Genomic DNA, 17941 nt, shown 5'->3' with positions numbered 1-17941 from the left:
GCCACGTGTGCCGCGCTTGCGTCAAATTACGCGTTACACTAAGTCATAGAATGACACCTTTCTATGGTCTGTCTACCAGCGAACATTCTACAACCAGTTTAGCTGCTGCAGCATCCAATTCTGTAACCCCTTTTCCGTCTATCCCATCATTTAGTAGAGCGTGCGCGTGTGTCTCCAAAGTCCTGTCGAGCGCCCGATCTCTAGGCGAACTTAAGTGACCCCGAAATCGCCCCTTAACAAACGTGAGCCATATTCACATCCCTCCCTCATCGTGAACTCCATATTATTATATACTATACGATCCGACGACAAACCATGGTACACAAACGAGATTCGAAAGTTTTCAAGACAACGCGACAGGTTAAAGAAGGTAGCAACCGTAAGTGGTAAAACATTAGATTGGAATAAATACAAAACTTTTAGAAACAAAGTTAATAACATGAAAAAGTACGCTAAAACAAATTTTTATAACAACATTGAGGAGTCTTTAAATGATTTCAAAAACAACAATCAAAAACAATATTGGAAGACCGTAAAGCTCTTAACTAAAAGCAATACAAACTGTGACCAGAATATACCACCACTGCAAAACAATGACCAGTCATTTTCATTTACTGACACCGATAAAGCAACTACTCTTAATAATTACTTTTCGTCAATATCTACTGTTGATGATTCAACTTCTTCTCTTCCTCCATTTGCCTCTAAAACCAATTCCTCTTTTACCAATATTATTATTAATGAACAAGAAGTCACAGACATTCTTGGTATTCTGGATATAAATAAAGCAACAGGACCTGATCAAATATCTCACCGTATGTTAAAAGAAACAAAAAATACAATTTGCAAACCACTCACAATATTATTCAACAAATCGTTAGTAGAGACCACTTTTCCTAGCGATTGGAAGTTAGCTCATGTATTGCCATTATTCAAAAAAGGTGAAAAGTATTTGCCCTCAAATTATAGACCAATTTCCCTAATTAGTTGTGTTGGCAAGGTTATGGAAAGAGTAATACACAAACATATCCATAATTATCTTATACAAAATAATCTCATATTCAAAAACCAATCAGGCTTTTTACCAGGATATTCGACAATATACCAGCTCGTAGATATGTATAATCAAATTTGTAAATCGTTTGACGATAAAAAGTCAACATGTATTGTATTCTGTGATATTAGTAAAGCATTTGATAGAGTATGGCATAAAGGTTTATTATTTAAATTAAGAAAATACGGTATCAATGGTGATGTTTGAAATTGGTTTTCAAGTTACCTTCAAGGTAGATCTCAAAGGGTTTTTGTAAAATCATCATTCTCTCAAAAAATGTCAATAAATGCTGGAGTCCCTCAAGGGTCCGTGTTAGGCCCTTTATTGTTCCTTATATATATTAACGATATAGCTGATCCGTTATTAAGTATAACACGCCTTTTCGCTGATGATAGCTCGCTAGCTGTTACTTCAACTGATGTTAATTACATTGAACGTACATTGAATCATGATCTTGATAAAATACATCGTTGGGCAGAGCAATGGCTCATAACTTTTAACTCTGCTAAAACGCAAGTTATGTTCTTCTCAAGAACCAATGATAACCGTCCAACTCTTATTTTCAATAACAGCCAACTCAACTTTGTTGAACACCATAAACATCTCGGAGTAACACTTAGTGAGAATGGGAAATGGCATGAACATATTAACTCTATACTTAATTCTGCAGGCAAAGTATTGGGCTCTATGAGACTACTTAAATATAAACTGAAGCGGAACACTATTAACCAAATATATATTTCATACCTTCGTCCAATTTTAGAATATGGGTCAATAGTCTGGGACAATTGCACTAAATATGAGAAAGACATGTTAGAAAGAATTCAGTATGAGGCGGCAAGACTAGTCACTGGACTTACCCGTTCCGTCTCTATTAACAATTTATTAAATGAAATAGGTTGGGTATCTTTAGCTGATCGAAGAAAAATGCAAAAACTAATATTGATGTATAAATATAAGGGAGGTTACTTGCCACATTATTTAATTGACGATATGCCTCAACTTGTTAGAAATAATACCCCATATAATCTTAGAAATAATGATAACCTTGAAACACTGGCAAGAAGAACTGAAATGTATTCTAATTCCACGATACCATCCTCAGCGAAATTATGGAATGATCTTAACCCAGAAATAAAAATGTCTGACACACTAGCAGCTTTTAAATATCAGCTTAAAAAGATGTACAAACCCCCAACAGTCCCAAACTACTACTATCATGGTGAGAGATTAATGCAAATTCAACACACTCGAATAAGAAACAAATGTAGCAATCTTCATGCAGATCTTTTTAACAACTTTCTACGTGACGATCCATTTTGCGAATGTGGCAATAGTTATGAAGATGCTGAACATTATTTCTTCAGATGTCCTTTATATGAAAATGCGAGATTCACTTTATTTACAAAAACTAGACCCTATCACCCTTTAAGTCCTGATAAACTCCTGAATGGTATAGACAGTTTAACTGATGACGATAATAGTAAACTCTTTCAACAAGTCCAAGCCTATATTAAACATACAGGAAGATTTCACCAGCAAACTACCTAAGCGAGTATACGAAATAGTAAATAGCCATGTGGAAGCATAAGCGCTGTAACATTTGATGTAACGCTATGTGAGGGTTGTGGTTGGGGTGTGTGCTTTTGTCTCCTTTATATGTTTTTTCTCTGTCCTTTTTTTTTTTCTCTCGTCAGTTTTTTTTCTTCTTCTATATCAATTCTTCATTTTCTTGTTTGATACAATGTTGTTTTTCTTCTCTTTTTTCTAATAATATAACGAATATTACTTATACACGCAAATTCACAAATTAAATACATTATATACTTTTAGCATATTATGCATTATGCTCTTTTTAGCATATACTACTTTACATATCAATCATCTTGTTAACTCTAACGAAACTATAAGGGGAGGGCCGTAACTAATGTTGTTGATAACTTGTGGCCCGACCCTTTTGCATACAACTTTGATAACATTTATTTCAAACTTTTCTATAAACATGTATGTAAATATTTTGACAATTGTAATAATGTTTATAATTATGCAATAAAATATTATTAAATTAAAAGTGAACTCCATATGATTTGCCACACTATATTTCATCATACAAGGAAAAAGTACATTTTCTAAAAAAAATGAGCGAGCCCCTTAAAGAGAAAGTTAATGATATACATGAGCTATAGTACCAGTACAACAATTTGTAGTCGGAAATGATGCATTATGGGCGTAGTTTATTATTTTTTCTCCAAAAAGTAAACTTGGACGATTTTAGAGGGGGCGCGAGCCGGGTCCCCCCCCACCTTAATCCGCTAGTGAGTACCATATTGTTAGTTAAGTCTATTTCTGAGGACAGTCAAACATACAAACTAATTAAAAATAACATTTATTCGACAAATTTAAAACATAGTTATCGTATGTATGTTTATACTAGTGTATTATGAACAGATAAAACACATATAAATGTTAATTTCTGCTGCAATTGAAATTATATCAATGGGCTCCATTATACGTTGCCAGGCAGGCGGAGCTTGTATTATTTATGTGGCGGAGCTTTAATTTTCGTAACGGAGAATATGCACATGTTTTTCATGTGTATGTCGATTTTAATATTAACCTTCCACGGAATTAACGACGGACAAAGCATTTGCACGAATTAGTGACTTTTCATGATATATGACACTTCAAGTTATATAAATACCAGCGTATTTCAGTTATTACGTTCTCAATTTGGATTATAACATTGATGTGGATAATAACGTTTTAGAATATTGTCTAGAAATTGCAAAAATATATAAGTAATGAAATTAAAATGATTGTTGCTGGATGTGTGATTAATTTATTCCGCATAAACCAAACAAAAACATTAAATCAAAAGTTCCAATGCGGTGATAAAAGTTGTTCAGTCTAATCATTACATTAACTAGTTTCATCGAGCAATTAAAAATAAAATCGCCACAAGGTTTAAAAATAATATTTTTGCAGCTATTTGCACCATCATTATTTTTTAACATGTGATTGCTTTTTTTAGAAAGAAAGAAAACCGTAACTTTGTTCCAAATGTTTAGTAAACAAGAAAAACATTCATCACATGTATGCTTTTCCAAAGGGTCATGAAGCACTGGAAAAGAGGTTAATTTCGTGTGCAAATAGGTAAATTCACTATTCAATATATAGGATCTTTTTAACCTTCACCACCGTTTTGTAAACATTTCCATTTTCACTTAAGTGTTTTCACGATTGTTCTATTTTGTGACCGCTTCAGCAGGAATTCATCTCTATGCAGTTATTAGCCTTGACAAACGCAAACATTATTAACGTAAAGTGAACCGTGAAATTGTTGACTGCGGTCATGTAAATGATGACTGAAGATGTCATTACTTAAGGCATACTCCAGCTATACCACAGGATTTAGTATTTAAACAATAGAAAACTACCCTCGATAATACTCGAGTTATTTAGAAAAAACGGCCAAAGATTCTACACTCGAATAGTTTGCTAACGGGTAAGTTTCCTCGTAGCAGGATTATTTGCCGCATGGGCGAATTAACTATCGGTTCAAGAAAACACGACTGGCCATTAGAATATATAATGTCTGTAAAGCGTCAGATTCATAACTGTATAGAGTCCAATGTATGTCTTATGAGCCATCTGTGAAGTATCCAACTCATAGCTGTATCATATATGCAGTCGGGCCATTGAATGTATGTATTGGCATGATGAGGTGTCCAATTCATAACTGTCAAGTCAAACATTCGTGCATTGGTTCTTCTGAAAAGTGTCCAAATCATAACTATATAGAGACCAATGTATGTCCTAGATGGGACGTCTGTATTTAGCGTCCAATTTAAAATACAGTCCAACATCGCTGTGTCGACGTCGGATAAGTCGACTTTCCGGTATGTCGACTTTTTTCCGGTCCAGAATTCATTCCTTCTTATTCTATATACAATAAATCTGTTTGTGTCGATTTTTTTATCTCGACTTTTTCGCTACGTCGACCTCGTTTTTCAGTCCCAGTGGTCGAATTTCACACATTTCCTATGTTCTTTATGTCGAACTGTAGATCGAGATGTAGGTGTGAAAATATTCATGACGGTTTGCGGCACATCGCAAAATACCGTGGGTGTCAATATAAAGAGTCATATTGGTGGAGAGAGTCATATCTGTTTATAGTACAAAAACATGTGTATATCTTTTAAACGCATTTCTTTCATTTATAAATTACATTTTTTATCTTCAATATAATTAGAATGCAAAGAAATCATTCAAAAAATGATGTTGAAATGAATTACGACATCACCTTATAACCGCATAGTCAAATTGCAATGCCTATAACTGTATAGAGATGAAATTTGACCGCGTGCTCCACGAAACAGATCACATACATGTATATTACATCTAAAAAATGTTTGAAAGTGTCTCGCTATTTCCAATTGTTCTTGCGATAATTGTGTGTTTTCTTATTCATCGACTTATATTCAACAAACGGAAATATGACCCGCCGTTGCCACCATCTCCAGGGGCTCAGATTCCGGTTATTGGTCACTTCCACTTGCTTGATATGGATATGAGACAACCACTGAAGAAACTACGGAAGAAATGTGGGGACATATATTCTTTGCAAATGGGAAGTATTCCGAGCGTCGTAATTTCTGGATATGACGCCGTTAAAGATGGATTTAAGATACAAGATTTATTTACAGACCGGCGCTACATGTATGTCCTCGATAAAGTTACGAGGGGTGGTAAAGGTACGTAAACTATTTTTAGTTATTTGCTTGACTAAACTCGAAAGAATATGGATACTGGTTACATACTCAACACAAGTGTTCACAACTATCCGCCCTACATAATTAATAAAGTCAGATAACTCTTTAATATTTAGCCATTAACTCATAAGTCAATATCTCATCATTGACAACCACTTTTATGTATTGTATTGAGACCAGTCACCTTATACAACGATTCTCAACAGCGAAACTTACTTAATTAACCAATTATAAGTGAGCTCATTTTATTTTGAAATGTATGCTTAAGGATGGGTTTGCAATCACAATTTTTAAAGTCAAACTCTCAGCTAACACTACATGTATTGCAAAGAAACTTTAGACAGAGATTTCCAACTATCCAACTTCCGTAATTAATTATCGCAGCCGTTCGACAACTATATTTTGCATAAACTTTTAATGTAAATTATTGTTTATTAGTAATTGGCTTCGTGATTCTGATGAAGGTTTGGCATTTCAGCGTTTTAAAGCCAATATCTCGGCAACTACTTGATGTCGTATTGCATTGAAAAATTAAACAAGGGCTCGCACACACAGGCATCAGGATCATTGTTTGTCACTTAAATGTTGTTTAAAACCATTTTGGGTACATACAATGAGATAAACAACACATCTGAAGATATTTAGTCTCTTTGATATACAAAAAAGAAACAAGGTATGTTACATCTGTACACTGGAGCATAAAATAACTTCAATAGGACTGTGATTAGTACTGTTTACACGGGGAAAATTGAAGTTCTGAATTTGCTGTACTCTTTTCCGACTAAAGAAAAACACGAGAATTGGACATTGAATTATGCTTGTTTGTCTAAAGACAATATAGTTATACCAACATATCGCACACCATTTTAAAGGTAATTGACTCTTCTTTCCATGTCACTTATTTAGAAATGGATTGTTTATATGTTGGTTGAGAAATTTGCATAAAACTGGACTCTACCGTGAACTCGGGTAAGTTTGAGTTACATACCTTGTTTCTTTTTTGTATATCAAAGACACTAAATATCTTCAGATATGTTGTTTATCTCATTGTATGTACCCAAAATGGTTATAAACAACATTTAAGTGACAACCAATGATCCAGGTGCCTGTGCTCGCACACATCAACCGACTTAATCAAGTTTGATAACTGAGTCTCTATCTTGTATATATATATATATATATACTAGTAGTTCAAATGTTGCCGCTTTTGTTATTATGCGACTAAGTAAAAGTGTTCCCATACGATTTTCGAAATAATTAGTCCGTTTGGAAAAGTTAGCACATTTGTAAACGCAAACACAGCGCACAGCTGCACCACGGAAGTATCGATAGCTCGTTTTCTTTGCACCACCGTTAAGTGGTGGAGCTTGCGTGTAGTGGCCCTGACTTACCGAGACTCGAGCACGTATAGAACGATTATGGCAATAAGTATATATACTAAAGAATGTTTGATGTTATCGATATCTAGTTGAAATGAATGTCCTTGTTTTTCATGGAAAAAACACTGATAAATCACTGGCAGCCCAGTTCTTCTGTAGTCAATATTTAAACGGATGCCTTGTTTATTGGTGCAATATCAAACCCTTACAGACACTTGTCTTTCTTGTTAAAGCTGCACTCTCACAGACTGAACGTTTTGACAACTTGTCTTGGAACGAGCAAATTTTGGCGTAAATATCTGAAAACCAGTGATAAAAGACTGCTGAAAAATATTAGTTCGCAAATTTTCATATTTTAGTTTGAAAACTAATGTTTTATGGCTTAAAGCGTTACTAGAGGTTTAAGAACACTGCATAAAACATCAATTGTTGAACTTAAATAGAAACATATGTAACTAGTTTTTGTCAGCAGTCTTATATGAATGGTTGACATGCATTTTCGCATAAATTGGCTCGATCCAAGACAAAAATTAAAAAAAAGTTGTCTAAACGTTCAATGTGTGAGAGTGCAGCTTTAAGCGTTAAACCTAACGCTAAAAATCAAACAAAGACATACAACACATTCATTAAAACACCTTTACTAATGAATATGGATTTTAAGCCACTTGAAATAATGAGTGAAAAAACGAGGATGCTGTGATTTTTATACAGTGTTACTCTGTTTCTTTATTAGCTATTAAGAGATTGTTGTACATATATATGCAATTGTTTTATCAACAAGTATTAATTTTATTTGATCTTTCAGGTATTGGTTTTGCCAGAAACGAATCGTGGAAGGAGAATAGACGATTTACACTCAGTACTTTAAAGGACTTCGGCATGGGTAAAAGCATTCTTGAGGGGGAAATCCACGAAGAGACGAAATATCTCCTTGAAGAAGTCGGAACTTTTGAGGGTCGTTCTTTTGATCCACATGAATTACTCGCCGTGCATGTGTCGAATATTATATTCTCCCTGGTGTTCAAAGGGTCGTTCAAATATACAGATCCAAGATTCAAAGAAATGATCAAAATGCTTGACGAAAACATGAGGTTTGTATAATATACTTCTGATCGCAGGAGTCAGAACATAGAAATGTCACACCATTATTCTGTTGTTGTTTTTGTTGTTGTTGTTTGTTTTTCAAATTAAGTAAAACAAAAACTAAACGTATACAAAGATAAGCCTTTTTGCTAATAATGTTACTGCTGTCTTAAATCGTCAATAAATTATTACGTTTATTCGTCTAGAAATCATTTGGGCCGTCTTATGGTCTGATTTCTTTTACACCTTAGTTTCATATTTTATAAAATCAATGTGTAATCGTGTTCCAATATGCTCACTCAATGACTGAATTGCTATTTTAGGTCCAGTTCGGGTGTGGCTAACTTTTTTCCATGGGCAGCGAGAATACCTGGCGATTTTCTTGGAGTCTCCAAAACCTTCAGTAATGCTGAAAAGATATATGAATTCTGTGAAAACATTATCAAGGAACACGTGGAGTCGTATGATGAAAACTGCATCGATGATTTGACAAGCGCATATATCAAACAGATTAAAAGATTTGAAGAAAATGGTGAATCGACAACGATGAATTGTGAGTATGTTCACTCTCAGATTTACCGTTTTTTTATTTTTTTGTCTTGGAATGAGCAAATTTTTGTGTAAATATCTGCTAACCAGTGATAAAAGTCTGCTGATCGCATATTTTCCTATTTCCGCTCCAAAATGAATGTTTTATGGCTAAAACCGTTACTAACGGTTTAAGAAAAATGCATAAAAATTAATCATCAATTTTTGAACTTGAATATAAAATCTGCAAATGAATGTTTTGACATCAGTTTTATATGACTGGTTTACATGCATTTTCGCATGAATTGGCTCGTTCCTAGACAAAAATAATAAAGTTATCAAAACGTTCGATCTGTGAGAGTGCAGCTTTAAATTTTTCTCTCGTAAAAACCTATGAAGTTGTTTTAACACTGCGGATGTATTGTATGCACCTGACTCTGCTATGGGGCATTGCCAATGTTAAAACGGTACCTCGCTAACCGAAACACTGGTGTTATGTTTGTGCTTAAGAAAGATCTCTCTTCCAGAATGAAAAAGGCAATCATTTCATTGGACAAAACACAACCAACAAGCGGAATAAAAAAAAAAACATTATGAAAAAAAACGTGTTTAATTATTTGTTCCTTGTCTACAGATGAGTTTCTGGCGGGTCTCATTGCGGATTTGTTCTTCGCTGGGTCAGAGACCAGTACCACTGCATTGCGATGGGCTTTGGTGTTTCTCGTGGAATATCCGGAAATGCAGGAACGAATGTTCTCAGAAATAGAGGCACATGTAGGGACTTCTAGGTTACCATCGGTTAAAGACAGGACAGTTCTGACATACGTGGAGGCCTTCTACACGGAGATCCTCAGGTATATACCGGAAAATAGAGGTTTGCCTCTGGCTTTATAAAAGATTGTTCGTTGGCATTATAAAATGTGTTTAATAAACTGATAATTTCGAGTTATTATTTAACATGTGTATACCATGCTACAATGATAAATAATAAATGAAATACCTAAAAATAGTGTTCGACGTAACGCTTTCAACCATAGTTAAAAAAATCACATATGTAGGAAGTGACTTTTGTTCACATTTTATGATGATCTTTCTCATTAAATATGACAGAGATTTAACAAGATTAAGATAAAATAAACATCTAATATTAAAGATTTTTGAAATCTCCAGTAACAATGTTATCATCCTTTCTTCTGTTTTCAATAGATTTTGTGACCTTGCCATCGTGGGCGGGTTCCATTCGACGCCAGTAGACGTGGTGTTTAGAGGATACACCATCCCGGCCAATACTTTGGTCATACCGGATCTGTCTTCTGTTCATTCAGACCCTAAAATATGGGGAGATCCTGAGACCTTTCGGCCAGAAAGGTTCCTGGATGACAGTGGCAACATTGTAAGAAGGGACGAATTCATGGCCTTTATGATCGGTATGTGTATATATAATTACATATATTGTTTACAAAAAGTAGCTTATAACTGCTTATTAAATTCCTAAGGAAGCAATTGAGTTTCATTGAAAATCTGCCCGTGTTTCTAATTACCGTTGGAATACTGTTACCATTTCTTTGTAAATGAAACAGGCAGTTGATCTATGGAAGAGCTAAGTTTATAATTAAAATAAAATTATCGAACCGTGTGTTATTCTCAATATATATAACCATATTTAAGACGCTGAATGTTTATTATAGTAACAGAGAAACAGTATCATTACAAATTGCTTTGGAAATACCTTACCTTACTTGTACAACGTTAGTCAACAAAGTAAGATGTAAAATTTGTTCTGTGTATTCATTGTGACATTTACGTTAATAACACAGTGGAAATGGCACAATTTCGGTTCAAGGCCCAATAGATAAACAACTAAATATGATCAACATTACAAAATAAATATTTTTCAGGAAAGCGCAGCTGCGTTGGAGAATCTCTTGCACGAATGGAAATGTTTCTGTTTCTCAGCGCTCTGGTCCAGAACTTTAAGTTCGAAAGTCCTCCGGGAACTGAAATCTCGTTCGCTGCAACAGACGGACAGTTTGGATCAGCCCATTGCCCTAAGCCATACAAGATCGTTGCAAAAGCTCGACTTTAGGGAAAATGTTTCCACACTATGTAGTACACTAATAATTTACATGATTGTGACAATTTTCTAAACTCAGTTTTTATATCATTTACTATATGTCTATGTAGTATACTAGTAATTTGCATGATTATGACAGTTTCCTAAACTTAGTTTTTACTTCATTTACTATATGTCAAGTTATTGTTTATGTAATAAAATGTCTTTAAAGATGGTATGATGTTGCTTTGTTTGTCCTTGACATCGGTATCGATGTTTGCAAGTTATTTGATGTTATTTATTTTCTGGGTTATGAAGCTCTTGCTATGATACCGCTATCTTATCCCTTTACGTTAAGACATGTGACACATAAACGACAAATACAATGATATTCATGAAAAAGGTACCGTTTATGTGTTAGCGCCAGTCAACAGACGCTCAACGAGACGCACATCACCGCCAGTCAACAGACTCTCAATGAGACGCACATCACCGCCAGTCAACAGACGCTCAACGAGACGCACATCACCGCCCGTCAACAGACGCTCAACGAGACGCACAGCACCACCCGTCAACAGACGCTCAACGGGACGCACATCACCGCCAGTCAACAGACGCTCAACGAGACGCACAGCACCACCCGTCAACAGACGCTCAACGAGACGCACATCACCGCCAGTCAGCAGACTCTCAATGAGACGCACATCACCGCCAGTCAACAGACGCTCAACGAGACGCACATCACCACCAGTCAACAGACGCTCAACGAGACGCACATCACCGCCAGTCAACAGACTCTCAACGAGACGCACATCACCACCAGTCAAGAAACGCTCAACGAGACACACATCACCGCCCGTCAACATAGGTTCAACGAGACGCACACCACCACCAGTCAACAGACGCTCAACGAGACGCACATCACCACCAGTCAACAGACGCTCAACAAGACGCACATCACCACCAGTCAACAGACGCTCAACGAGACGTACATCACCACCAGTCAACAGACGCTCAACGAGACGCACAGCACCGCCAGTCAACAGACGTTCAACGAGACGCACAGCACCACCCGTCAACAGACGCTCAACGAGACGCACATCACCGCCAGTCAACAGACGCTCAACGAGACGAACATCACCACCAGTCAACATACTCTCAACGAGACGCACACCACCACCTGTCAACAGACGCTCAACGAGACGCACACCACCACCAGTCAACATACTCACAACGAGACGCACATCACCGCCAGTCAACAGACGCCCAACGAGACGCACACCACCGCCAGTCAACAGACGCTTAACGAGACGCACATCACCACCAGTCAACTGTCTCTCAGCATGACGCACAACACCACCAGTCAACAGACGCTCAATGAGACGCACATCACCACCAGTCAACAGACGCTCAACGAGACGCACAGCACCACCAGTCAACATACTCTCAACGCGACGCACATCACCACCAGTCAACAGACGTTCAACGAGATGCACATCACCACCAGTCAACATACTCTCAACGAGACGCACATCACCACCAGTCAATAGACGCTCAACGAGACGCACACCACCACCAGTCAACAGACGCTCAACGAGACGCTCACCACCACCAGTCAACAGACGCTCAACGAGACGCACACCACCACCAGTCAACAGACGCTCAACGAGACGCACACCACCACCAGTCAACAGACGCTCAACGAGACGCACAGCAACGCCAGTCAACAGACGCTCAACGAGACACACAGCACCGCCAGTCAACAGACGCTCAACGAGACGCACATCACCGCCAGTCAACAGACGCTCAACGAGACGCACACCACCACCAGTCAACAGACGCTCAACGAGACGCACACCACCACCAGTCAACAGACGCTCAGCGAGAAGCACATCACCACCAGTCAACAGACGCTCAACGAGACGCACACCACCACCAGTCAACAGACGTTCAACGAGACGCACACCACAACCAGTCAACATACTCTCAACGAGACGCACATCACCACCAGTCAACAGACGCTCAACGAGACGCACACCACCACCAGTCAACAGACGCTCAACGAGACGCACACCACCACCAGTCAACAGACGTTCAACGAGACGCACAGCACCACCCGTCAACAGACGCTCAACGAGACGCACATCACCGCCAGTCAACAGACGCTCAACGAGACGAACATCACCACCAGTCAACATACTCTCAACGAGACGCACACCACCACCAGTCAACAGACGCTCAACGAGACGCACACCACCACCAGTCAACATACTCACAACGAGACGCACACCACCACCAGTCAACAGACGCTCAACGAGACGCACATCACTACCAGTCAACAGACGCTTAACGAGACGCACATCACCACCAGTCAACTGTCTCTCAGCATGACGCACAACACCACCAGTCAACAGACGCTCAACGAGACGCACATCACCACCAGTCAACAGACGCTCAACGAGACGCACAGCACCACCAGTCAACATACTCTCAACGCGACGCACATCACCACCAGTCAACAGACGTTCAACGAGACGCACATCACCACCAGTCAACATACTCTCAACGAGACGCACATCACCACCAGTCAATAGACGCTCAACGAGACGCACACCACCACCAGTCAACAGACGCTCAACGAGACGCTCACCACCACCAGTCAACAGACGCTCAACGAGACGCACACCACCACCAGTCAACAGACGCTCAACGAGACGCACACCACCACCAGTCAACAGACGCTCAACGAGACGCACAGCAACGCCAGTCAACAGACGCTCAACGAGACACACAGCACCGCCAGTCAACAGACGCTCAACGAGACGCACATCACCGCCAGTCAACAGACGCTCAACGAGACGCACACCACCACCAGTCAACAGACGCTCAACGAGACGCACACCACCACCAGTCAACAGACGCTCAACGAGAAGCACATCACCACCAGTCAACAGACGCTCAACGAGACGCACACCACCACCAGTCAACAGACGTTCAACGAGACGCACACCACAACCAGTCAACATACTCTCAACGAGACGCACATCACCACCAGTCAACAGACGCTCAACGAGACGCACACCACCACCAGTCAACAGACGCTCAACGAGACGCACACCACCACCAGTCAACAGACGCTCAACGAGACGTACATCACCACCAGTCAACAACTAGACGCACACCACTACCAGTCACCAGACGCTCAACGAGACGCACACCACCACCAGTCAACAGACGCTCAACGAGACGCACACCACCACCAGTCAACAGACGCTCAACGAGACGCACACCACTACCAGTCAACAGAGCTCAACGAGACGCACACCACCACCAGTCAACAGACGCTCAACGAGACGCACACCACCACCAGTCAACAGACGCTCAACGAGACGCACACCACCACCAGTCAACAACGAGACGCACACCACCACCAGTCAACAGACGCTCAACGAGACGTACATCACCACCAGTCAACAGTCGCTCAACGAGACGTACATCACAACCAGTCAACAGACGCTCAACGAGACGCACATCACCGCCAGTCAACAGTCAACAGACGCTCAACGAGACCCACATCACCGCCAATCAACAGTCGCTTAACGAGACGCACGTCACCGCCAGTCAACAGACGCTCAACGATACGCACATCACCACCAGTCAACAGACGCTCAACGAGACGCACATCACCGCCAGCCAACAGTCGCTCAACAAGACGCACATCACCACCAGTCAACAGTCGCTCAACGAGACGCACATCACCGCCCGTCAACAATCACCGCCAGTCAACATACTCTCAACGAAACGCACATTACCGCCAGTCAACAGACGCTCAACGAGACGCACATCACCGCCAGTCAACATACTCTCCATGAGATGCATATCACCGCCAGTCAACAGACGCTCAACGAGACGCACATCACCACCAGTCAACAGACGTTCAATGAGACGCACATCACCACCAGTCAACAGACGCTCAACGAGACGCACATCCAGTCAACATACTCTCAACGAGACGCACATCACCGCCAGTCAACAGACGCTCAACGAGGCACACAGCACCGCCAGTCAACAGACGCTTAACGAGACGCACATCACCGCCAGTCAAAAATCACCGCCAGTCAACATACTCTCACCGAAACGCACATCACTACCAGTCAACATACACTCAACGAGACGCACATCACCGCCAGTCAACAGACGCTCAACGAGACGCACATCACCACCAGTCAACAGACGCCCAACGAGACGCACAGCACCACCAGTCAACAGACGCTCAACGAGACGCACATCACCACCAGTCTACAGACGTTCAACGAGACGCACATTACCGCCAGTCAACATACTCTCAACGAGACGCACATCACCGCCAGTCAACAGACGCTCAACGAGACGCACATCACCACCAGTCAACAGACGCTCAACGAGACGCACAGCACCACCAGTCAACAGACGCTCAACGAGACGCACAGCACCCACCAGTCAACAGACGCTCAACGAGACGCACATCACCACCAGTCAACACACGCTCAACTAGACTCACATCACCGCCAGTCAACAGACGCTCAACGAGACGCACATCACCGCCAGTCAACAGACGCCCAACGAGACGCACACCACCGCCAGTCAACAGACGCTCAACGAGGCACACAGCACCGCCAGTCAAGAGACGCTCAACGAGACGCACATCACCGCCAGTCAACATACGCTCAACGAGACACACATCACCGCCAGTCAACATAGGTTCAACGAGACGCACACCACCACCAGTCAACAGACGCTCAACGAGACGCACATCACCACCAGTCAACAGACGCTCAACGAGACGCACATCACCACCAGTCAACAGACGCTCAACGAGACGCACATCACCGCCAGTCAACAGACGCCCAACGAGACGCATACCACCGCCAGTCAACAGACGCTCAACGAGGCACACAGCACCACCAGTCAACAGACGCTCAGCGAGACGCACAGCACCACCAGTCAACAGACGCTCAACGAGACGCACTACACCACCAGTCAACAAACGCTCAACGAGGCACACATCACCGCCAGTCAACAGACGCTCAACGAGGCGCACATCACCGCCAGTCAACAGACGCTCAACGAGACGCACATCACCGCCAGTCAACATACGCTCAACGAGACACACATCACCGCCAGTCAACATAGGTTCAACGAGACGCACACCACCACCAGTCAACAGACGCTCAACGAGACGCACATCACCACCAGTCAACAGACGCTCAACGAGACGCACATCACCACCAGTCAACAGACGCTCAACGAGACGCACATCACCGCCAGTCAACAGACGCCCAACGAGACGCATACCACCGCCAGTCAACAGACGCTCAACGAGGCACACAGCACCACCAGTCAACAGACGCTCAGCGAGACGCACAGCACCACCAGTCAACAGACGCTCAACGAGACGCACTACACCACCAGTCAACAAACGCTCAACGAGGCACACATCACCGCCAGTCAACAGACGCTCAACGAGACGCACATTACCGCCAGTCAACAGTCACCGCCAGTCAACATACTCTCATCGAAACGCACATCACCGCCAGTCAACAGACGCTCAACGAGACGCACATCACCGCCAGTCAACATACTCTCAACGAGACGCACATCACCGCCAGTCAACAGACGCTCAACGAGACGCACATCACCACCAGTCAACAGACGTTTAACGAGACGCACACCACCACCAGTCAACAGACGCTCAGCAAGACGCACATCACCGCCAGTCAACACACTCTCAACGAGGCACACATCACCGCCAGTCAACAGACGCTCAACGAGGCACACAGCACCGCCAGTCAACAGACGCTCAACGAGACGCACATCACCGCCAGTCAACGATCCATCACCGCCAGTCAACGATCACCGCCAGTCAACATACTCTCACCGAAACGCACATCACCACCAGTCAACATACTCTCAACGAGACGCACATCACCGCCAGTCAACAGACGCTCAACGAGACGCACATCACCACCAGTCAACAGATGCTCAACGAGACGCACAGCACCACCAGTCAACAGACGCTCAACGAGACGCACATCACCACCAGTCTACAGACGTTCAACGAGACGCACATCACCGCCAGTCAAGAGACGCTCAACGAGACGGACATCACCGCCAGTCAACAGACGATCAACGAGACGCACTACACCACCAGTCAACAGACGCTCAACGAGGCACACATCACCGCCAGTCAAGAGACGCTCAACGAGGCGCACATCACCGCCAGTCAACAGACGCTCAACGAGGCACACAGCACCACCAGTCAACAGACGCACAGCACCACCAATCAACAGACGCTCAACGAGACGAATAATAATCGCTGGGAGTGATATGCTCCTCGAATGCCCTTTATCAGTGAGATGTTATCAATTAGTTTATGGTCCTTATGGTGTTGCTTTTGTACAGTTGAAGTCAATGCATCAAAATCAAATGGAGCTATAGAGAAAAGTAGACTTGTCCAATACCATACACAAAATAATGTTTCTTTCGCACAGCATTTCACTTCAATCATGTCAATATTTGCATGAAGTTGTTACTTCAAAAACAAATGGAGTTATTCAGAGATGAAAAAAACAAAACAAGTATAATAATAATAATCAAAGGGCAATAACTCAAAAAATACCTTACATAAAATATCAATTCTTTTGCAATGCACTTTTCCTCAACACAATCGTTACGTGTATGAAGCTCGAGGAGTAATGGAGAAATGTAGGCGTGTACCGATATCCAACTGAGACGGTCAACGAACTGGACAGGGGATTCCTATATAACCCCCATCACCATGATGTGGAGTATAATAAGTACGCTTATAAAAGTATACATGGTTTCTGTGACATATGTATTAAATATATAACTTTCATTTTTTCGTTTAGGCTGAATCGTTGCATAAAGTTGTCTTTGTTTCAACTGTAGTATTTAAACAAAACAGGTTTTAAACTAATCTATTTTGATTAAAGAAAGTATGATTATATTATAAGAGCATATTCAAAGATTTGATAATATCACTAAACTCCCTATTCATGAAGCTTCGTTTTGT

General features: G+C 41.4%; 3 protein-coding genes across 3 annotated transcripts; all 3 read left to right on the top strand.

Moving 5' to 3' along the window:
• Window positions 1-5388: 5388 nt before the first annotated feature.
• Window positions 5389-11105, top strand: LOC128208980 (cytochrome P450 2C15-like). Its single transcript, XM_052912758.1, has 6 exons — window positions 5389-5808; window positions 8011-8296; window positions 8612-8841; window positions 9451-9670; window positions 10023-10243; window positions 10715-11105. The coding sequence occupies exons 1-6, from the start codon at window positions 5463-5465 to the stop codon at window positions 10900-10902; spliced, it is 1491 nt and encodes a 496-aa protein (XP_052768718.1). The 5' UTR covers window positions 5389-5462; the 3' UTR covers window positions 10903-11105.
• Window positions 11106-13256: 2151 nt separating this feature from the next.
• LOC128208445 (300 kDa antigen AG231-like) lies at window positions 13257-14741 on the top strand. The gene is made up of 2 exons (XM_052912009.1): window positions 13257-13393; window positions 13493-14741. The coding sequence occupies exons 1-2, from the start codon at window positions 13257-13259 to the stop codon at window positions 14739-14741; spliced, it is 1386 nt and encodes a 461-aa protein (XP_052767969.1).
• LOC128208444 (serine/arginine repetitive matrix protein 2-like) lies at window positions 14738-17234 on the top strand. Its single transcript, XM_052912008.1, has 3 exons — window positions 14738-15310; window positions 15404-16770; window positions 16808-17234. Exons 1-3 carry the CDS (start codon window positions 14738-14740, stop codon window positions 17232-17234), a joined length of 2367 nt encoding a protein of 788 aa, XP_052767968.1.
• The last annotated feature ends 707 nt before the right edge of the window (window positions 17235-17941 follow it).

Source organism: Mya arenaria, chromosome 11 (assembly GCF_026914265.1).
Source record: "Mya arenaria isolate MELC-2E11 chromosome 11, ASM2691426v1".
NCBI classification, from domain to species: Eukaryota; Metazoa; Mollusca; class Bivalvia; order Myida; family Myidae; genus Mya; species Mya arenaria.
This window is presented reverse-complemented; position numbering and strand designations above follow the sequence as displayed.

What these genes read in the sequence shown, in the direction of transcription:
- LOC128208980 (XM_052912758.1), top strand. Translation starts at nt 5,463, where the DNA reads ATGTTTGAAAGTGTCTCGCTATTTCCAATTGTTCTTGCGATAATTGTG. An exon ending in TGAATCGACAACGATGAATT is followed by an intron (nt 8,842 to 9,450) that starts GTGAGTATGTTC and finishes CCTTGTCTACAG; the next exon opens with ATGAGTTTCTGGCGGGTCTC. An exon ending in ATTCATGGCCTTTATGATCG is followed by an intron (nt 10,244 to 10,714) that starts GTATGTGTATAT and finishes AATATTTTTCAG; the next exon opens with GAAAGCGCAGCTGCGTTGGA.
- LOC128208445 (XM_052912009.1), top strand. Translation starts at nt 13,257, where the DNA reads ATGACGCACAACACCACCAGTCAACAGACGCTCAACGAGACGCACATC. An exon ending in ATCACCACCAGTCAACAGAC is followed by an intron (nt 13,394 to 13,492) that starts GTTCAACGAGAC and finishes CACCACCACCAG; the next exon opens with TCAACAGACGCTCAACGAGA.
- LOC128208444 (XM_052912008.1), top strand. Translation starts at nt 14,738, where the DNA reads ATGAGATGCATATCACCGCCAGTCAACAGACGCTCAACGAGACGCACA. An exon ending in CGAGACGCACAGCACCACCA is followed by an intron (nt 15,311 to 15,403) that starts GTCAACAGACGC and finishes ACGCTCAACTAG; the next exon opens with ACTCACATCACCGCCAGTCA. An exon ending in CCAGTCAACGATCACCGCCA is followed by an intron (nt 16,771 to 16,807) that starts GTCAACATACTC and finishes CATCACCACCAG; the next exon opens with TCAACATACTCTCAACGAGA.